This window comes from Macrotis lagotis, chromosome 2 (genome assembly GCF_037893015.1).
Source record: "Macrotis lagotis isolate mMagLag1 chromosome 2, bilby.v1.9.chrom.fasta, whole genome shotgun sequence".
NCBI lineage: Eukaryota > Metazoa > Chordata > Mammalia > Peramelemorphia > Peramelidae > Macrotis > Macrotis lagotis.
The window spans coordinates 334,448,385-334,470,968 of NC_133659.1; the positions used below are offsets into that span (position 1 = coordinate 334,448,385).

Genomic DNA, 22,584 nt, shown 5'->3' on the forward strand with positions numbered 1-22,584 from the left:
TTTCAGTTGTGTCTGACTCACCATGACCCAGTTGGGGCTTTTTTGGCAAAGATACTGGAGCAGTTTGCCATTTCCTTCTCCAATTCATTTTACAGATGAAAAGAACTGAGGCTGTTGTTGTCTATCCTTCATTTTTAAAGACTGATGACCTCACAAGTGAGTGAATTAGATTTAAATGAGACAAACCGGGATAATGGACTTTCCCAGATCACACAACGAGTGAGTATTGATATGTGAGATCACACCTGAACTCAGGTCTTTCTGATTTGAGGTCTAATTTGAGGATCCATTTTGCCACCTAACTGCCCATCCTAACTCTGAGGTTACTATTATAGACGATATTAGGGTGTAAATTCAGGTGGAAGGTGGGCGGTGTGGTGTAAATCTTTGATTTACTCCTACCGTTCACCATAGAGCTTCCTTCCCACCTGAAGCTGGATAATGCCAGTACAGCAGAAGATAATCCAGATCTTAGGCTCAGCTCTGAAAAATGGTTTAGAGATTATCTAGTCCAATGATCCCCAAAGTTCGTTGTTCTGTGAACTCTTCCCAATAGAAAAAACATGTGGGGGCGGCTAGGTGGCGTAGTGGATAAAGCACCAGCCCTGGAGTCAGGAGTACCTGGGTTCAAATCCGGTCTCAGACACTTAATAATTCCCTAGCTGTGTGGCCTTGGGCAAGCCACTTAATTCTGATTTCCTCGCATCCAGGCCATCTCCAGTTGTTGTCTGGAGGAGAAAGTGAGACTGGTGACTGAGCATAGCTCCCCTCACTCCAATCCAATTCATGTGCTTGTTGTGGCATCACCTCCCTTGATGTTGTGGTCTTCTTCGAAAATGAAGGACAAAATTAATATTTTATTTTTGCATAACATTTGGAAAATTGTTAGGCTCTTGTAACTACAGTGATCATTTTTTGCCCCCAAAGCTCCAAATTAAAATTTATATTATATAATTAAAATGATCAAATATAACATTTTATTCTACCTATAATTAGGAAGACAGAATTTTAAAACTATAATTATAAAATAACTGTGAACATTTTATATGGGGCATTTTGTAAGTACCAAAAGAAGCAATCTGGTAAGACCTCAAGTTTATTTTTTTTACAAGGCAAATGGGGTTAAGTGGCTTGCCCAAGGCCACACAGGTAGGGAATTATTAAGTGTCTGAGACCGGATTTGAACCCAGGTACTCCTGACTCCAGGGCCGGTGCTTTATCCACTGTGCCACCTAGGCGCCCCAAGACCTCAAGTTTATTAACTACAAGACTTCATATTAAATTCATTTTTACAAATTGTGTTGAGTCATAACATTCTTAATGAATTAAAAACCTGGAGGACGCTTAACTGATAGAAGTATCCTGTGTAAAGTTTATTTCGATGTTAGGTTTTTTAACTGGACAAAGGCTCGTGATATTTAGCTCATTTCCAGGGCAGCAGTCTTAAATCTACTTATACTTCAAGTTTATCTCTTTATTTTTTTAATTGGTTTTTGAATTTTACAATTTTCCCCCCAATCTCATGCCCCCACCCAGAAGGCAGTCGGTCAGTCTTTACATTGTTTCCCTGGTATACCTTGATCCAAATTGAGTGTGATGAGAGAGAAATCACATCCTTAAGGAAGAAACATAAAGTATAAGAGATAGCAAAATTACATAAGAAGATAATGATTTTTTTTTAAATTAAAGGTAATAGTCTTTGGTCTTTGCTTAACAAACTTCACAATTATTTCTTTGGATGCAGGTGGTATTCTCCATCTCAGATAACCTAAAATTGTCCCTGACTGTTGCACTGATGGAATGAGCCAGTCCAACAAGGTTGATCATCGCCCCCATGTTACTGCTAGGGTGGACAAAGTTTTTCTGGTTCTGCTCATCTCACTCAGCATCAGTTCATGCAAATCCCTCCAGGCTTCCCTGAATTCCCACCCCCCTGGTTTCTAATAAAACAATAGTGTTCCATAACATACATAGACCACAGTTTGTTAAGCCATTCCCCAATTGAAGGACATTCACTTGATTTCCAATTCTTTGCCACCACAAACAGGGCTGCTATGAGCATTTTTGTACAAGTGATGTTTTTACCCTTTTTTCATCATCTCTTCAGGGTATAGGCCCAGTAGTGGTATTGCTGGATCAAAGGGGGTACACATTTTTGTGGCCCTTTGGGAGCAATTCCAAATTGCTCTCCAGGAAGGTTGGATGAATTCCCAGCTCTACCAACAATGTATTAGTGTCCCAGATCTCCCACATCCACAAGGTCCATTCTTCTAAAAACCTTGTGATGGAAAATATCATCCACAACCAGAGAAAGGACTATGGAGTCTAAGTGCTGAGCAAAGCAGACTGTTTTCACTTTTTAAAACTTGTTATATATGTTTTCCTTCTTCTCAAGCTTTCCCCCCATTTTAGCTCTGATTCTTCTTTCACAACATGAGTAATATGGAAATAGGTTAAACATGATTGTACCTGTATAATCCTTATCAGATTATTTGCTGTCCTAGGGAGCGAGGGAAGAGAGGGAAATAGAAAAATGTGGAAAGCAAAAACTTGCAAAAAGATCAAAGTTGTAAACATTTGTGCATGTAATTGAAAAAAATAAAATAAAATAACATTAGAGAAAGAGGAGGAGGAGAAGGCAAAGAAGAAGGAGGAGGAGGAAGGAGAAGAAGAAGGAGGAGAAGAAGAAGAAGAAGAAGAAGAAGAAGAAGAAGAAGAAGAAGAAGAAGAAGAAGGAGAAGAAGGAGAAGAAGTTTCTTGGCACAAGTATGTGGTGAAGAATGGCAGAATTTAGTGGATAGAGCACTGGCCCTGGAGTCAGGAGGACCTGAGTTCAAATCTGTCCTCAGACATTTAATAATGACCTAGCTGTGTGGCTTTGGGCAAGCCACTTAATCCCATTACCTTAAAAAAAAACTAAGAATGGCAGAATTTTTACAAGCTCTTTTGCTGAGAGCTGAAAATTCATTTTTAATTTTTGGTTATCTAACCAATCGATAGAAAGAAATAGTGGGTTACCATATAAAATATTTCTTTTTCTCCTAGCTAATGACAAGTGCTATATTAAATGATGGATATATTTAAAGTTCAATGACTGTATCACTTTGATTTTCCACAATATTTCTCTAGAAATTGTGAGGGGCAAAAGTGCTGACTTTTCAGAAACAGTGCTAAATTAGTCTAAGCCATAGGCCTCAGTTTCTATTTCTCAAGAATCAGATGAGCATGAGAACCCGGATCTCCGGCTAGAAAAATTATGTCACCCTAACCATATAAGGTGTAAACAAAGACAAGCCTACCCCCCCCCCCCTTCTCTTTGGACCATCAAGTTTGAGCAATTGTTGTAAGGGGCAGCAGAAAGAGGAGGGGGAGTGGGTGGTGGCTTTTGTGGTTTTTGAACCCTGCTTCAGCTTCTGTAATTCAGCTTTCCTGCGCGCTCTCTCTCTCATGTTGGGAACTGCCCCGCTTCTTGCAAGAACCGAATTAAATCTTGCCTCTTTGCTGCCACTTTGAGAGGACTCCGAGGAGTCATCTGGGGTTTGGGGCTCAGTACCCTGCACACAATCAGGAACACTCTTCGCACGTGCCTCCTCTTTCCTCCACCCTGGGATGCTCACCAGAGGCCTGGCCAGAGTGAGGATTGATGGCTCTGCCTCAGTGGATCTTCTTGGGCAACCAATGGGATGATGGATGGAAAGGGCAATCCATATAAATGCCATCTCTCGTGACAATCCAGAGCAATGGCACCCCCGCTATCAGGAATTCATTATAGTAGTGAGTCGAGATGGAGTGGGAATTAGGGCAACCTTGACCAGACAGGAGGGGAGGATGGAGGGGGAAGGGGGTCCTTGAGTCTCCCGAGTCTGTTTTGTTCCCTTTCTCCTCACCCCACCGCCTGCCCCCAAGTCCCTGCCCAGCCAGCCCTTGCCATGGTGCTGTAGACTAAGTCGCTGTCTACTCACCAGGGTAGAAAAATAGATGGATTTCCTCTATTGTTTGTAGAGGACAAGGCCAGAACAATATGACCTGCTGCCTTCTAGAAGTCACCCCCAACCCACAGCCTTTTCCATGTGCTCCCCAGTTTGAGGGGAAGGGGGGGGGGACAGACTCCAAGCTCCTTCCCACTCCTTCCCCTGGCTGCAGCCCCTCCATCTGGCCAAGTGAAGGGCATCCAAAGGCCCTCTCTTCTCTTTCTGGAGGTTTCCCACCCAGCAGTGGCCACTTTGAGTTTCCAGAGGTGCCCAGCTGTGGAAACCTCAAGGCTTTGACAAGAACTGACTGGGTGTTCCCATACCTGCTTACCTGCTTGGGCAGGCAGATGAGGCAGGAGGGGGTTGGCTTTGGGTCCATTCCCTTGCTTCTGATTGGGCCTCCTGAGGGTGGGAGGGCCAGTTCCCTGGGGGAGGGGGGGGGGGCTCTTCAAATGGCTTCAGAAAAGCAGCTCCTCCGGGGAGGCTCCCTTGCATTCAGCCAAGCTCCCCTCCTGACAGCATGGCGAGCCGGTAAGAGAGCCTGGGACCAGAGCCAGGTCTGATTGGGCATCCCTTAGAAACTAGGATCGGATTCCCCTTGTCTCTCCCCGGGCCTCTCCCATCTCCATAGTCCAGAGGCTCAGCCCCTTGCCAATCTCCTTCCCCAATACCCCCACCCACCCAAACCCTTTGTCAAACCCACCTAAGACCCTCTAAGAAGCCTCTAAGGACTTCCCCCTCCTCCCACGACTCCCTTCAAGAATCTTCCCCCCATCCCTCTCTCTTTGCTTCTGTACCCCTCCCAAAGCCCTCCTCCTTCCCCCATCTGCCCCCCCCCCCCAGTTCCCCTTTGGGACCCTCAGAGGAAAGAGGGATGTCCCAGGGTTGGCTTTGAAAGGTAAGGCACTCTTTGGTCCCCATCTTTCTCTCTGAACAGAAAGCTTAAGTTCCCAGAGGGCAGTACCATCCATTTTTGTCTCTGTTCTCATCACTCCAGCCTGGTCTTTCGTAAGCTTGCCCTCTGTAAAATGGGCATTAACAGTAGTGAAGGCAGTACTTTGTAAATCTGAAAATTCCAGAAACATGAGATTAAAAACCAGAATAATACATAAGATGAGAGATTCATGGATGGGAGAGATCTTATTAGACCCATGTCCTCATTGCATGTGTAAGGCACCTGTGGGACAAAGATGGGAAGTCGCAAAAGAAAGCAGAAAATGAAGGCATAGGGCAGCTAGGTGGTACAGTGGATAGAGCACTGGCCCTGCAGTCAGCAGGACCCGAGTTCAAATTCGACCTCAGACTCTTAATAATGACCTGTGTGGCCTTGGGCAAGACACTTTAACCCCACTACCTTGCAAAAAACTAAAAAAAAAAAAAATGAAGGCAGGATTCAATTCCTGGCCCTTTCTAAGAATCTATTGTTCTTTCTGCCACATCATGCCCCCTCCCTGTATGAGACAGAGGTGATAGGGAAGGAGAAGGATTGGGGCACTGTAGAAACCAGGGAGGTCTTCATAGAGGAGGCGGCATTATGGGCCTTGAAGGGTGAGAGGGATGTTCTCTATTCCAGTCTATGGCAGGAGGGCAAGTTTGGGACTGGGCCTCCCTCATATGTCATTTAGCTTTCTCCATCCTATTTCTCCTGGGCCTCAGTTTCCTTATTTGTAAAATGAGAGTATTGGACTTGAAGGCTCTCCGATGTCCCCTTACGCCCTAACTCTGGGGTCACAGATCTTTTGGGCAGTGCCCTCCTCCCTGAGGCAGCTCTCTCAAAAGCCAAAATGCTAGTGGTTAGAGCTTTGCCTTGGAAGTAAGTTGGCCCAGGGCCATTGAAACCCCTGAATGACTTGGTATTTTGTAGAATTGGGACTTGGCCACTTTTCTTGGATGGGACCTGTTGGACTGGTTCTGCTGAGAACCAGTGCAAACACTGGCTGCTGGATCTTTGAGAAGAGAAAGAAGGGAGGGAGGGAATGGGGGGGGGGTCCAGGACCCCTGCCCAGGGTCATTCCATCCCTGGACTCTGGCTCTGACATGCTATATGATGGTAAGAGCCCCGGGTCCTTCCATGTGTAAGGTTAAATGTATGGATGGGAAAGCCTAAGATAAGAGGACAACAATGAGACAAATGGAAAAGGGTCTAAGCTGATTACTGGAGGAAGGAAGGGTGGGCTAGGTCCCAAGAGACTCCAGCACCAGTTGTAGGGAGATGCTTTTTACAGGGTGAATGCTATGGGAAAGCAGGGTGCTTCCATGGAGGTTTGAGAATTGCTTGGAGTCTCATAGACATTGAGAGGCATTTGGAGCTTCTGTAGAGGTTAGGCTGCATTTTGTAGGTTAAGTTTCGTTTCTCTGGAAGTGATAAGGAACAACCTGGGCAAAAGTGAAACCAGGCCTGGCTCCAGCACAGTGTCGAAATGGTTACCAGACCCAGCCAGCCTGACCCTCCTAGAATTCCCCCTGGATCAGGACAGGGCCTGCCTCTTTTGGGCTGGGTTTTTTAAATTTCCTCTAGTTCAACTGTCAGCAGGAGAAGAACAAATAATCCAATTTACATAAAGGGTAAGGTTCTTCCAGTTGTACCGGCTCTATAAACAGCGTAAAACCAAATGCACAAAAAAAGTCACTGTTGAGTCCATGGAAAACTGCTGCCAGGGGCCTCTGCCCACCCTTCCCCCTTCCCTCCAACCCTGGACTCTGAGATGCTTTAAAAAGTCAACACAATTAAGCCATTTGACCATGCACTGACTGAGCCAGATCGTGTAGTCCTCATTCTTTATGTTATAATTGGCTCATGAATACTTAGTCCAGAGAGATTAAAATGGTTTTTATTAAGATATCTTAACAAAATGGCACACTTCTCTCATGGTGGGAGAGGGGGCGAGGAAATCCCAAAATACAAGGTCTTTTATGCACTTTGCAAGGCCTTGTTCCTGCCCCCCTCATGCCAGTCATGGGCTGGGTCACAATCTAAGTGATACATTGGTCCCTATACAACCCCCCTTCCCTGCCCTGCTCATTATATTCATGAGCCAGAACAGTCAGATCTCCTTGAGCCTGCCCCAAAGGAGAAGGTCTAAGACTCTAGGTTAAGTTCAAAGCAGGTGGGGTGCTCTCATCAGTTTTTGATCAGATGGAGGCACCTGCCCATAGGCACCAATAGAGGCAGAGCCCAGTCTTCGTCATGTAAACTAACAATCCCCCCTTCACATTCTTGGGCAACCCAAACACCCCCATATTCCTCACACTTTCCCCTTTTCTTTTATAATAAGAATTGGGGGTTCCTACTTATTAGGGATTTCTTTCTTGAATCACAATCCTTCTTATCGACATTACTGACTTTTTCTTCTACCAAGATTTTTACTTCCTCATTATCAGGCTTGGACCCAACCCATTTTTCAGATTTGTGCAGGAGCACATGTCAACTGTCTGATATCTTTTACTACTTGCCTATTGACGTCTTTCTTTAGGCTACAACTTGATAGATTCAATTTGCCACAAACTCCTCCAGTCAACAGATTTGTTTGCATGACTTAGCCAGCCAGCAAGTCGAGGGCCCTAGCTGTCTGATTGGTAATTGTTTCTACTACAACTTAGAATCTAATCAGGATATAAATTGGGGTTCCATAGCCTTGACTCCCATCCTGTGCTCAGGTAGCAAGCCCATAAGTCTAGATAACAACTCCCTGACCAATCCTTGGCAGATGTGCATAGTGCAGCAATTTTCTTTACCATAGTGGATCCTGACAAGGGATCCATGTGTCATCATTACATCTCCCATGAGTCCCAGTCCACCTATCTCTTTAAGTTGTACAGTTCAGAATATGTGTATCTCTCTTCTGGACATGTCTACAGCCATTTGCTACTCCCTAGGAAAATATCCTGGCTAGACTGGTATAAGCAATAGTCACCCTGACTCAGTCATATGTCACTGGTGTTTCTCTCTTCTGGACCAGAATCCTGTGCCACAGTGCACTTCTGACCAGGAACTGAGAATCTAGGCCAGACCCAGGGGGACTGGCACCCAAGGCCATTTCTCAAACTGCTGTGGTCTACAGCAAATCCAACAGTTAGCCACACCACAAGACTGGCCAATGACTTCTGTCAGCTAGATGCTCCTCCCATCATTACTAATACCCCATTCTCTAGAGATAGGACTCTCCCTAGATGGGTTATACAGACTTATGTGGGATATAATCATGCCACCCAATAATCTTCCTCCTTTTCTCTCAATGGAGAGCATCCTCACCTGCCTCTCCTCCTCCTTTCCATAAGGAGAGGGGCATAAGTAGGGGTGTCACACTCACAGAGTCAAGGGGGAGTTACAGGTACAGACCCCCTGACTACACAATGTACACATGTGAGAGATGGTGGAGATGAACTGGTCCAGGATCTCTCCTTCTATCTTCTCTTCTCCCCTGGAGACATCCAATGTCCTTCTGCATCTTCTGAATCTGTTCCAAAAAGTCCTCTCCAACTCTGGTGTCTTGTTGAGATCTTGACTTCTGGTAAAGAAACTACTGAACATTTTACTCAGATTAAAACACATGTTTTCATCAGAAGACAATGAGATTCTGGAGCTTACGACAATTGCCATTATGCCTTACTCACTGTTCTATTGACATACATACTTCAGTTTAGTACAATAATCTTCCATAAATGTTTTACTACATGAGTAAACACGGAAAATTACCATTTTGACTTAAGCTTGTAACATATACGTTCAGTACAAAAATAAACCCAGCATATGGTTGAAAAATAAAAACAGTCTTAACTTTTGCTCTCATCACAACAATGACTCATTATTAACCAAAATGAATTTTTTTTCCAAAATATTTCCAAATATATCATAGATTCTCATTTTCCTGATGGACTTATCTGGCTCACCTTCTTTTCCCTAAATTAGACCTTGAAACTGAAATTATTCCAAGAATTTCCCTTTTCTCTTCTTACCTAAATATCCCCTCTAACATAAAAATTAAGGAAACTTTTTTTTTAAGATTTTTGCAAGGCAAATGGGGTTAAGGGGCTTGCCCAAGCCCACTCAGCTAGGTAATTAAGTGTCTGAGGCTGGATTTGAACTCAGGTCCTCCTGACTCCAGGGCCCGTGCTCTATCCACTGCACCACCTAGCTGCCCCTAAAGTTAAGGAAACTTAATTCCTATCTAAACATGTAGCTGATAGCAGGTCTCAGAGCCACACCCCTTATCTATTGCTGGCTATTAAATCCAATTCACCTGAAACTTCTTTTTCTAGTGTGTTTAGTTACTATAAAGATTTAGGACATCAAAGAAAAATTCCTTTATAGATATTAGTATTGAATGTCAGTATCCAGGTAGAGGTCATGTTGGTAGCTAAATGTCTTAGACCAGATTTATTCTTCCAGATGAGACATTATCCAAATGAAATTTGGGGGTAAATGAAGTCAAAAGGGTCCAGCCTCAGGTCATACTGAAAAGCCACCTCTTCAACTGTACATTCTTGTTACCTGACATCTTCAATCTATTGGCTTCCTGGGCCCCAAGAACACATTAACCCAGTAACATTTACTTTTTGCTGACCATCCTGGTATCTGACATAAAAGGAGAAAATTGATTCAAAAGTCCCATGATCTAAAATAGTTGTTTCACCTAATTGGAACTTCCAGTGAGTCCAATTCACTAAACTCCCATTATAGTCTTAATGGGGTCCCAATTAATGAACTCCCTACTGAAAGCTCCAAGTGTCCTTCCTGGGTCCTTGCAAAACCAAGAATTCTAACAATGACTGGGCCTACATGCCTGTCCGACCTCTTACTGGAGGCCTCTGATTTCCAGACCCACATCCCTTTGTCTGAAATCCTATTCTATCTCTATATAAAGATGGTATATCAGATTCCCCTTGGCTAGATACCCCTCCTTCTAGCCTGTTGTATTTTACAACAAATAAATGCCTCCTTTGGCCTAGAGACTTCTTATCATCTCCTAAACCCTCACATAACAACTAGCTAAATATTGTCACAGAAAAAAAAAATCTGCTCCCGAGCTCCAGGTCTAGTCTTGCTATTATGTGAGACCTTGGGCAAGTTACCTGCTACATTTATTCTCAGGAAAACCTAGGGAGGATCCCATCTCCTAGGGGAAAGATTGAAGCATTTTGGAAGTCATTGACTCCATTTAAATTCAGGGGGAGGGAGTACGCATTTATAGAGCACCTACTGTGTCCCAGACACAAATAATTCATTTGATCCTTACCATAACCCTGTAAGGTAGGTAGGTATTATAATTTTCCCCATCATTTTATAGGGAGGAAACTGAGGCAGACAGAGATTAAAGTGACTTGCCCAGGGTCACACAGCTAGTAAGCATCTGAAGTTAGATTAGAAATCAAGTCTTCTTGACTCCAGTTCTTTGTCCATTACACTACTAGTTGCCTAAACACAGGGGGATAGTATTTATTGCAAATAAATGTCATAATTATTTTCCATAAAATAAAAACTCAGACTTCAGGGATATCAGGAAAAAGCTAATCTAATTCTTATTTTATAGACAAGAAAGCAGAAGCCCAGAGAAACAAAGTGACTTATTGCTTTAATCTCCACTATTCCTAGGGGGGAAACTGAGGCACAGAACTATCAGGTGTCACAAAAGTGGTGTGTAGCTGAAGTATTGAACATAGAAACAGAAAAATCTGAGTTTTAATCCTGCTTCAGACACTTACTAGCTGAGGGACCCTGAGATACACTTAACCTTAGTTTTTTCCTTCTGAGAAATTAGAAATAATAGTAATAATAAGACCCACCTCAGAAGCTCACTTACCCAGGTTGTAAGCATCCAAATCAGGATTTGAACCCAGGACTTTCTGACTGTCCTGTGTTTAATCTAACATTTCCTTTTACCTTGTGCCCATCCACTCCACAGATGCCAACTAGGACAATCCCAGGGATGTCTCTTGGGAGACCTGTCCCACCTCAGGCTGACAGATGCCCTCCCACTCTCTAGGGGTGTTGGGAGGACAGAGGTGTGGAAACTACAGGAATGGGTGTTAGTTAGAGGAGAACCTCAGTTGTCCCCCTACCTCAGAACTATCTCTCTAGCATGACCTCATTTGGCAGCTGGGTACCAGAAAAGCTGCTCAGGGACCATTCCTAAGTCATGGTAAGTAGGAGGGGTGAGGTTTGAACCCAGCTCCTTTGACGCCAAACCCTTTGAGCCACAGGGGAGCCTGCCACCTATAGCTTGATGCCTTGAATCTGCTTTTCAAAATCTGCTTCTCTGTTTCCCTGCAGGTCAGTTTTAAATCATGAACTCTCTAAACTTTTCAACCAACTGTGGGATGCCGACATTAACCGCTTTGGCCCTGGCAGAGACTATGCCATCTCTCTACAGGTGGGTGTTTCCAGTGCCTGGTGGTAATCTGAGACAAGGGATGGTTGAGGAGGAGGAGGAACCAATCAGAGTCTGTGGACTTTGTTCGGAGGGGCTTCCCTCCAAAGGGCTCCATGAGGCGGCAAGAAAGCACTTGTTCCTCCACCTCTTACATTATCTGCCTCAGTTTCCCCAACTGTAAAATTGGGAAACTAAGAGCCCCCTCTTTGTAGGATTGTTGTGAGGATAAAATGAAATTGTATTTGCAAACAGTAGTGATGGAAGGATGGCTCATTTGGGAGGTCTGGGAAGGAAATGCAATTTAGATTCTAAGGGGTAGATCTGGGCAAGAAGACAGCAGTGGGAGGTTAAGGTCAATTAGAGGCGCTTGTAGCCGGGAAGAGGGAGGAAATGCACAATGTCCTTCTAGGTTGACCTGGATGGAGAAGTAAAGACACATGGATGGATGAGACCAAGTACTGTGTATTATCCCCTCTGGGATAACCCCTCCACAAGGTTGGGTCCCCAAGGAACAATTCCTGCAGGGTCAGGGGTTCTGTGAGTCAGAACACTTTATCTAGAGATTGAACCTTCACTAGTTCATTCACTTTCTTTTTTTTTTTAGTTAGTTTTTTTTTTTTTTTTGCAAGGCAATGGGCTTAAGTGGCTTCCCCAAAGCCACACAGCTAGGTCATTATTAAGTGTCTGAGGCCAGATTTGAACTCAGGTCCTCCTGACTCCAGGGCTGGTGCTCTATCCACTGCACCACCTAGCTGCCTCAGTTCATTCACTTTCGATACTCAGCCAGTTGATGTAATGAACTCAAAACAAAGCATTTATTGAGATGAATAAAAACAACAGACCGCTCCTTCCATAAACCTAATGCATGTCTTCCCATAAACACCCACATTCTAATGGAGAAAAGTGGGGTGGAAGAACCACTTTGGAAGATACTGCAGTGCCTTTCAAATTATCTGCCAAAGGGCAAAGTTCTAGCTCTCCCGCCCTGGTGTGGGCGCTGAGTTTGCCATCACTAGGGAGAGCATAGCTCTTCCCAGAGCTTTTTACCCATAATCATTATTCCCTTGAAGAAGACACGGCTCTACGGTCTTGAGGTCATAGGGTCCGAAACATCTGGACGTCACGAGGATATCCGAGATAACTCTTCTTAGCCCCTTAGGTTTGCAGGGAAGAAAACTGGCCATTGAGGAAGGTGGGAAGGTATGAAGGAGAGTAGGCCAGGACGGGAAGAGAGCAATGGAATCGGAAGGCCCGACTTCAAAGGAGAGCTGAAGAGGAAGAGCCTGGAAGTCCCTTGGGCATGGGTAAAAGGGAGCTGCCGGTTGTGGAGGGCTGCTGTGTCTTCAGAGAAAACCAAACTCCGGTTTGGACAAAGAAGAGAATGAGATGAAGAGTAGAAACCTAGAATGGGACCCAATGGAAGGGATGCAGGGAGGTGGATGGGCTGGTAATGGTCTGTGTAGGTAGAGAGGTCCTATAGGTAGAGCATCTGCCCCCATGAAACCATCCAGTGCTTTCTGCTTCAGAAAGGGACTGGGGCTGGACCAACTTCAGGAGTTTCTAAACTGAAGATTTGGGGTCACCCAGGGATCACTCATAGTCCCTTCTCTGTTTCCCTCTTCCTCTCCTAGGGGAAGGCAGACTTTGTCCCCCAAGGTGTCCAAAAAACCACTGACCATGCTTCTCAGTCTCTCTTCCTCTGGGTGAATGAGGGCCGGTTACAAAGCATCAAGACCTTTGCAGGTAAGAGTCACTCCCCACCTGGTGGGTTGCACTTCCAGCCTAGCTAACTGGTCCTTGGGCACTGGACTCATCACCAGGCCTATGCTTGCAGTCTTCCTCCTTGGCAAGCCCTGTCAAGGCTTCTATTTCACTGATGGATATTCAGGAGCCCCCATCAGAGTATCCTCATTGTAAAGACACATGTGTGTGAGCATGTGTATTCTATCTCTTATCTACTTCCTCACTTAAATCCAATTCATTTGCAAGTCATGGCATCCCCTTCCTGATATCATGGTCCTCTTCAGGAGTGAAGGCCTTGCAAAAAACAGAAACATCTACTACCTCTGAGGCTGCTTAACCTATCTAACCTTGGCCAACTGGCTGTCTCCTAAATTATGACTTGAGGATTCCCACAAACCAGCTTGCTGGCCCACCACCTGTAGAAGCTTGAAGTTTTTGGTATGTTTTCAATCTGTTATCTCACTTAGCCCCGTGACTAAAGGAATCATGGGGCAGGAATCATGGTCCTTCTTTCATAAAAGCTAGAAAAATGGAGCCTTGGTTCAAACTTAAGTAATTTTTCTTTTTTTTATTCTCATTTTGTACAATTTTTTTACATTAATAAAATATTCTTGTTTAAGAGTAAACAAAATACCCCCTCCCCCCATGAATATAGACTTGCTTGAGTGATAAAGTAAAGGGGAAAGAAAAAAAATTAAAATAAAAAAATAGTAATAATTGTAGGTATGGCTAGGTGGCGAATGGACAAAGCACCAGCCCTGGACCCACGAGCACCCGAGTCCACATCCAGCCCTGTAAACCCAACAATCACTCAGCCGTGTCACATGCAAGCCACCCGATCCCCACTGCCCTGCAAAAACCAAAAAGAAGAAAAAAAAAGACCCAAAATAAAATAAAATAGTAATAATAGTAGGGGTGGCTGGGTGGTGGACAGAGCATTGGCCCTTGAGCCAGGAGCACCCGGGTCCAAATCTGGCCTCAGACACCCAAAGATCACCCTGCCGGATTTGCCCTGCGCCCTCCCCCAAATAATAATAAAAACTGTGCTTCAGTCCTTGTTCCAACACCAACAACTCTGTCACGGGTGGATCACATTCTTTATGATGATAAGTCCATCACAAAAGTTACTTCCATATTTTTCCAATGTTGCCATTGCTGATCACAGCTCCCTCCTTTCATATTTCTCCACTACCATGTATTATATTTTCTCTCTCCTTTCACTCTGACTCTGCTGTAGTGTCGCTGAGTGGCACAGCAGACAGATCCCCGGTCCTGGGGCCAAGAGGCCCTGAGCCACCCTACCACCCCTTAGGCCCAGAATCCACCTGGCCCTATGGTTCTGGGCAGGCCCTCCAATCCCAGCCCCTTGCAAGAAGTAAAAAAGAAAATGTGTTATATCTGACCACTCTCCCCCCATGGTCCATCCTCTCCTCCTTTATTCACATCCCCACCCCTTCCCCCTGCTCCCCCTCTTCTTACTCTAGATGCCTATGCCCCATTGAGTATATTTGCTGTTTCCTCTCCTAGCCATCTCTGATGAGAGCAAAGGTTCCCTCATTCCCCCTTGCCTCCCCCCCCTTCCATATCTTTGCAGTAGCTCATTGTAATAAAGAAAAATCTTATTATATGAAATATCTTGGCCTATTCCCCCTCTCCTTTTTCTTTCTCCCATTCCATTTCCCTTTTTTTATTGACTCCATTTTTACACCATATCTTATCTTCGAAATCAGCTTTCTCCTGTGCTTCAACTATAAAAGCTCCCTCTACCTGCTCTATTAACTGAGAAGGTTCATATGAGTATTATCAGTGTCATTTTTCTATGCAGGAATACATGCAGTTCATCCTCATTAAGTCCCTCATATTTTACCCTTCTCCTCCACTCTCTATGCTTCACCTGAGTCCTGCTTCTGTTTCTGGATCAGGGCTGCCGAAAGACCAAGCTGCTGGCTGTGTGCCCTGAGGGCTGGGCTCCACGTGCTCGCTCTGGCAGAATTCCCCAGCTGTTCCCCCACTTTGTGCCCAGTGTTCCCCGGGGTGCAGCTCAGGAGACTCCCCCGCTGCTGTGAGCCGAGGCTCCCAGCGCCCTGGGGCTGCCTCCGGGAGGCTGAAGTTCTTTCACTCTAGCGGGCCACCCCTCTGGCGGGCCGCCCCTCCGACCCCGACCCTGGGGACCAGAGCCTTTCTGCTCTTTTCCAGGTTACCTTGAGTAGGAGAACTGCCTCCCTGGGTCCCTTTGTGGGTTCTTTCTCTCAAAAGTTTAGTTAGAGTCCTTAGTTTCTAAGTTTTATCAGAGAGTGCCTCTTAAGTAATTTTTCTTTCAAAATCCTTTCTTTTTCTACTCACAATGCTCTTGGGAAGGCATGGTCCTCATTCACAGCTGAAGAATCTGAGGCTAGAAAGGGAGACTTTGTCCAAAATGGCTAGATCCTGGGAGTTTTTCCATTGCTCCTGGGGAGGCTCCCTACTTTCCTTTCTTTGTCCCAATGAGTTGGTCTCTGGGTTTTTTTGGGCAGCTTTTATCTCCCTTTTGGATAACTACGAGACCTCGACGGGCATAGCAGAAGTTGTGACCCCAGAGGAAGAAGCAGAAAATAACCGATTCTTGGATGCCCTCTTAGAGACGGAGGTGATGAAGGTGAGTCAAGGCCTGCTCTGAGTTGCGCTTCTCCTCCCTGCCCCCCCCCCATCTTCCTTTTGCTTTAAGTTACATTCATTTGTTCAAATAACCAGTAACCCTGTACTAGGCACCTACTGTTTCTGGAGCTCAGACTTGAGACATCCAGGTTAAACAGAAGTCAGAGTGCTGGACTCAGATCAAGAAGACACTAATTCAAATCCTACCTTAGATAGTTCCCAGCTGGGAGATACCCAAGCAAGTCCCTGAAACCTTCTCAGCCTCAGTACCCTTGTCTGTAAAATGGGAATGATGATAATTAGCACATTTTATCAAGTTATTACGATTTGTTACCTACTGCTTTATAATAAATGATTTAAATGGGAATAATAAAAAGCACTTAGAATGACCCGTTGTTGCTTCCTAATTCCTCATTACACTATTTAAATGGGAATAAGAATATCTGGCGTTTATTAAATCATGATTTGTCACATTACAATTTGTAATTCCTTAAATGGGGGTAACAGCCAGCACTTATTATCAAATGACGATGATTTGCTAGGTTGTAATTTCAAAACTACTTAAATGGGCACGACTACTTCTTATCAGATTATTATAATTCACAACTGAATTTTTTTTAGGTTTTTTCCAAGGCAAATGGGGTTAAGTGACCTACCCAAGGCCACACGGCTAGGTCATTATGAAGTGTCTGAGGCTGGATCTGAGCTCAGGTCCTCCTGACTCCAGGGCCGGTGCTCTATCCACTGCACCACCTAGCCGCCCCTAGGCTTCTTATTCCTATTCTAATTGTTGGATATTGAGGGACTTGGAAAATCGAGATGAGATGTTTTTTTACCTTACCTTTTTTTGACGAGTTTAGAATTTCTCAGAGCTAAAAGGAATCTTGGAGACCAGAGGTTCCGATCCCCTCATTCTCCAGATGTGACTTGCTCGAGGTCACCCAGCTGTTAAACAGGAAAAGCAAGATTTGCATTCAGATCTCTCTGGAGCCCAATTGAGTAGTGGTAGGATTGATCCCTGTGATCCTCAGATCAAATCTGAAAGGGAGAGAAGAACCTTGGGAAGAGCAGTTGGAGTAGAAAGAGCAATGGATTTGAAAATGGAAGACCTGGGTTCAAGTCCTACCTGAGACATTTTCTTGCTGTGTAACCTGGGGCATGCCGCGCAGACTCAGTTCCTTCTTCCTAGATGAGCATTCAGGGGTCTTCCAACTCTAAATCGATGACCCTAAGTCTGGGTCAGGGCTTCCCTCTCTTTCCAAAGAGAAGGTAATTTTCAGCTAGGACATGTGATTATCCTGTGAGCAACCTTGGGGATTGCCCAGGAACAGAGAGTCCTTGGATCTGGGGCAACTTTAGGGTCGACTGGAAGTTGTAGGGTGATGGCACCCTGCTCCAAAATGAGAAGAGTTCCCATTTCTTTTTTTGTTGTTTTTTTTTTTGCAAGGCAAATGGAGTTGTGACTTGTCCAAGGCCACACAGCTAGATAATTATTAAGTGTCTGAGGTCAGATTTGAACTCAGGTCCTTCTGACTCCAGGGCTGGTGCTCTATCCACTGCACCACCTAGCCACCCCCCATTTCTTTTTTTTAATTTTTTACTTAAGGCAATGGGGTTAAGTGACTTGTCCAAGGTCACACAGCTAGGCAATTATTATATATCTGAGGCTGGATTTGAATTCAGGTCCTCCTGACTCCAGGACTGGTGCTCTAGCCACTGTGCCACCTAGCTGCCCTGAGAGCTCCCATTTCTAAAATACAATAGACCCTTGAGGTTGGGGATGAAAGTATTATGATCCCCATTTTACAGAGGAAGAACCTGAGGCTCAGAGCACCTTGCTGGAAGTCCAGAGCTGAGAGCTAGAGGTCAAGCTGCCTCAAAGGGGCTTCCATGCCACGGGGCTCCATGGCTGTGGAATGCGTAACTCATCCCTTTTCTCTCTTCCAGCTCGCCCATCAGTACCTGGTGAGGAAAAACTGGTCCAAGCCCAGCCTGATGGATTTCAAGGCTCAGCTCTACAGCATCTGGTTCCAGCTATATTCTCGGGAGGGACGAGGGTAGGGAGTTCAATTCAAAGTCAGAGGGTACTGGGTGAGGACCCTGGCATCGGTAGTTGGGTGACCCCAGGGGGTCAGGAGAGACCTGGAGTGCAGTCCTAAATTGGCCATTCTTCAGTTCCTCAGTTTCCTTATCTGTCAAATGGCTCCTGAGGTCTATTTTAACCAGGATTCTCTGACTTCTGACTAGTTCAGTGACAAGTAATACCTAGAGTGCCAGACTTGGATTTCAGAGCTGAGTTCAAATCCTGCTGTAGACAATTACTGGCTGTGTGACCCTGGACAAGGTACTTAACGCTGCCTGCCTCAGTTTCCTCATCTGTAAAATGAAGGGAGCTGGACTAATGTCTGATGTCAATTCTAGCTCTAATATTCTATGATCTGGGAAGGGTAGAGAGAGAGGGCCAGCCAGGTCTGACACAGGGCAGGCATGGTGGTAGGTGATCATTGGTTACCTTTCTAGCCAAGGGCTCTGGACTGAGACACTGCATCCTGGACCTGGTTCTTGAGAAGGTCAACCCAGAAGGTGGCTCCCTCCCTGGGCAAGGGTCACTGTAGGATGATGATACTAAAAATGCTCCCCATAAACATTTCTAAGGTGCTCGAAGGCTTCCATGTTGCTTTTCTCCGGAAGTGGTTAACTGCACATATTTTACAGATTGGGGAACAGGGGCAGGACTCGCTCATAAATATTGGAGCTGGGGCTTGAATCCTGCCTCTTCTCCTTCCAAGTCTCCACACCTTAGGAGCTGCCCCAAACACCTTGGGGATGGAGAAGGGATCGGGAAGACGAATGCCACCCAGGCGTGATGTGGAGTCTTACCAGGGAGGGAAAAAAAGTACACAAACATTTATTAAGACCTACTTTGTGTCAAATACTTTCCAAATGATATCTCATTTCAGCCTCACAACAATACTACAACATAGATGCTGTTATTATCACCATTTTACAAATGAGGAAACTGAGGCAGGGACCTACACAAGGTCTCACAACTAGTAAATGTCTGAGGTCAGATTTGAATCTTTTTTTAAATTTTTATTTTTTTAAGGCAATGGGATTAAGTGACTTGCCCAAGGTCACACAGCTAGGCAATTACGAAGTCCCTGAGGCCAAATTTGAACTCCAGTCCTCCTGATTCCCAGGCTCTATCCACTGGTCCACCTAGCTGCCCCATCGGAGGTCAGATTTGAGCTTGGGTCTTCTTGACTCTAGGTCCAACTCCTTCATGTCACAGGGTAGAGGCCCTCTCTTCCGGCTGACACCCGTTCTCCTAATCCTATAGGCCAGACTCTTGTGGTTTCGAGCATGTGTTTGTGGGTGAAACCCGGCGAGGACGGGACATCCTTGGCTTCCATAACTGGGTCCAGTTCTACCTGCAGGAGAAGAGGGGAAACATCGATTACAAAGGCTATGTTGCCAGACAGTCCAAGAGCCGGGTGAGTGGGCTGGCCAGGAGTCCAGGGGTCCAGTTGGAGGGGGGGCAGTACCTCCCCTCTCCCTTCCCTCCTCTCTGTTCTGGCCTTTCTCTTCCTTCCTCCCTCCCTCCTCACTTCTATTCCCTCTTTCCTTTTCTCTAATCCTTCCTCTCTTCTCTTTCATCCTCCTTTCTTTCTCTTCATCTCCTTCCTTTTTCTTCCCCCTCTTCCTCCTATCCTCTTCTCTCCTCTCTCCCTTCTTCTTCCTCCCTTTCCCTTCTTTTTAAGTATCCCCTCCCCCTTGAATAGACTCCACACCAGACTTTTCCCAAAGCTCCGCCTTCCACCTCCCAACTCCTACAAGTTGAACCTCAAGGCTCTAACTCTTGGCCTCCTTCCATCTCCTTAGTTGCCTTCCAGATTCAGTTCAGGAGCCCCCCTGCCACAGGAATGGGGGAAGGAGATATGAACCCATAAAAAGCATCAGTTGTCATCCAGGATTATTATCAAGTTGTAACCTCCAGTAGAAAGTCAACTCTTTGAGGGCAATCCTGATGCCTGGAAGGACTGGACTGAAGTGAAGGGGGTGAAGGATTCCAATAGATGTTAAGCCAGATGTTGCCAACCCAACCAGTTCAGGCTGGGGTCCAGATCTTTGTTGTGGGGCAACTTTTGGCCTCCAGGGGTCGCCTCTCACCCAGGTTTCTGCCAGTTCAGCTCCACCTGCTCCCCTCACTCCCCACACCTATTTGGAGACTCCCTGGACAGCTCCCGGGGGACGGGCTGAAGGAGTCTCCCTTGGGGATTGCAAAAGAACCTCTGTCTCTCAGTCACCAATCTGACTCCCAAGATAATTTCGGGTGCATTTTAATATTTGTTGCTTACAGAATCCCTTTGAGGAGGCAGAGGGGGGCAATGGAAAGAGGTTGAATGAGGCTTGGAGAGAGAAAAAGGATTCACCCTAAGTCACACAGGTTACTCTTCTGGTTTAGCTAACCCCTGATAAATAGAGATTTTAGTTGAATTCAGTAAGCTCCATTTTGTTTTTAATGTTTTCTTGAGGACTTTGATTTTTATATTAGTTCTTCCCCAGCACATTCTCCACTGAATGTTCCTATATAGCAAAGAAAACCTAACCAACCCATTGACCCCATTGGGTGGCTGATGGTGCAGCCCACTCCTCACGCATCTCACCCTTTTACCAAGAGAGTATGTTGGTCATTCCAAAAGTGAGCTAGAGATTGAGGGTGGGGTGCCCAGAGTCCAGATATGAAGAAGAGAATGCGCTAAGAAAGTCTAGATTTGAGCATCTGAGGGCATTCAATGAGCAGGAGGTGGTACCTGAACCTTGAAGGAACTACACCTCTAGCATCCAAATCAAACATCTTTATCCTCAAAGAGTCTACCTTGTACTGGGGGGGCAACAAAGTCAAAACAGATGACATTTATATGGCACTAAACCTGGAATCAGGAAGATCTGGGTTCCAATCCTCCCTCTGACCTTTGCCAGCTGTTGTACCTTAGTGTCCCTATCTATAAGCTGAGCTTGGAGGAATCTTAGAACATGGACCATCAGGGCTCAAAGGGATCTTAGGACCTAAAATGGGGAGGACTTTGAAACATGGGATGTCAGGGTTGGGAGGACCCTTAAAACTTGGAATATCAGGGCCAGGAAGGACTTCTAACATTTTCTCTTCTTCTGACCCCAGCCTGATGAAGATGACCAGGTGTTGAACCTTCAGTTCAGCTGGAAGGGTTTGGTGAAACCTGTGGGCAGCACCTTCCTGGGTGTGAGCCCTGAGTTTGAATTTGCCCTCTTCACCATTGTCTTCCTGCAGTCTCAGGAAAAGGTCACTCGGATGCTTGTCCACATTGAGGAGTATGAGCTGCAACTTGTGGTCACCCGCCATGGCCGTCATATTGGTTCTGCCTACCCTGTCCTGCTCAGCAGCAACAGTGAAGAGTTATAGAGAGATGGGGTTGGCTTGAGGGCCAGGGAGTCCATGCTGCAGGGATAATGAAGAAAGCCTTCTTGGTAGATGTCTCTGGTCGGTTATTAGGAATAGAATGCAAAGAGGGACATAAGCTATTGTCCAGACTCTAGTGGAATGTTAGTGCTGGTTCTGGTCCCTAAGTATTGCTTTGTGTCTCTTTGGACAAGTGGTAAAAACTATTCTCTTTCTCAGATCTGAACATTTCTATGTATACCTCTCCCTCCTCATTTTCCAAAGGCAAGTTAGACTAGTTGTGATTTCACTTGCCTCATTCAGACTTGCTTCCTAAAGTCTGCCTGAAGGCAACGCTTGCCAACTTTCCTGAGAGGAGAAACTCTTGAAGAACACAGCTAAAAGGGCCCTATTGGCCATCTTCATATTACAGTTAAAAGTGAGACCCAGGGGCAGCTAGGTGGTGCAGTGGATAGAGCACCAGCCCTGGAGTCAGGAGGACCTGAGTTCAAATGTGACTTCAGATACTTAATAATCACCTCGCTGTGTGGTCTTGGACAAGTCACTTAACCCCATTGCCTTACAAAAAATGGGAAAAAGAAGTGAGACCCAGAATCAAGATCATACAGCGAGGTAAAGCTACAGCCCAGTTCCCCAGAATCCTGGTCCAAAGCCCCTTGTCTAGCATCAATGAAATTCTGGATAGGCCAATGTTCTCTAAGTACTAGTTTCAGGCAAAGCTCTCAAGATTCCGTCCAATGGAAGTGCAGAAGCCAGAGCTGTTTTTTAAAAATTCTGAACTTAAAGAAAACAAAACAAGGGGCAACTAGGTGGTTCAGTGGATAGAGCACCGGCCCTTGAGTCAGGAGTACCTGAGTTCAAATCCGGTCTCAGACACTTAATCATGACCTAGCTGTGTGGCCTTGGGCAAGCCATTTATCCCCATTGCCTAGCAAAAACCTAAAAAAAGAAAAAAAAGAAAACAGTCAAATAGAAAAAAAATCATCTATGAAATTCTCTTATGTATAGCTTGCTTCTTTTTTTAAGTCTACAATAAATTCAGCATCAGACTTTCAAGGCTATCCTGATGGTGCTTCCTTCTGTTTTCTTTCACGTATAAAAAAAAAAGAAGACTTCAATGACTCTCTTTCTCTCCTTTTTTGGTAACTCTTCTTGCTTTTCTTCCTCCCCACCTCCTGCAATTGAAAAGAAAAAAAAACAAAATACCCCAATCCTCAAACTAAATATCAATAGTCAATAAAACAAATTCTTACATAGAAATGAACATCTTGTTCTGCACTTGTGGTCTGTCTTGTCCTGGTCAGCAGGTGGTAGCTTGCTTTATCATTGGTCCTTCACCTTCTGAGTCTTTCAATATGGTATTTCCTAACAGGGTAGTTGTCATGGTATAAATGGTTCTCTCAGTTCTGCTCCCTTCATCCAAGTC

At 45.2% G+C, this 22,584-nt stretch overlaps 1 protein-coding gene across 1 annotated transcript; it reads left to right on the forward strand.

Moving 5' to 3' along the window:
* The first annotated feature begins 4,420 nt into the window (after window positions 1–4,420).
* On the forward strand, window positions 4,421–22,120 carry LOC141515484 (poly(U)-specific endoribonuclease-like). The gene is made up of 7 exons (XM_074227095.1): window positions 4,421–4,502; window positions 11,242–11,341; window positions 12,973–13,084; window positions 15,598–15,719; window positions 17,666–17,775; window positions 19,059–19,212; window positions 20,901–22,120. The coding sequence occupies exons 1-7, from the start codon at window positions 4,492–4,494 to the stop codon at window positions 21,159–21,161; spliced, it is 870 nt and encodes a 289-aa protein (XP_074083196.1). The 5' UTR covers window positions 4,421–4,491; the 3' UTR covers window positions 21,162–22,120.
* Window positions 22,121–22,584: the final 464 nt, after the last annotated feature.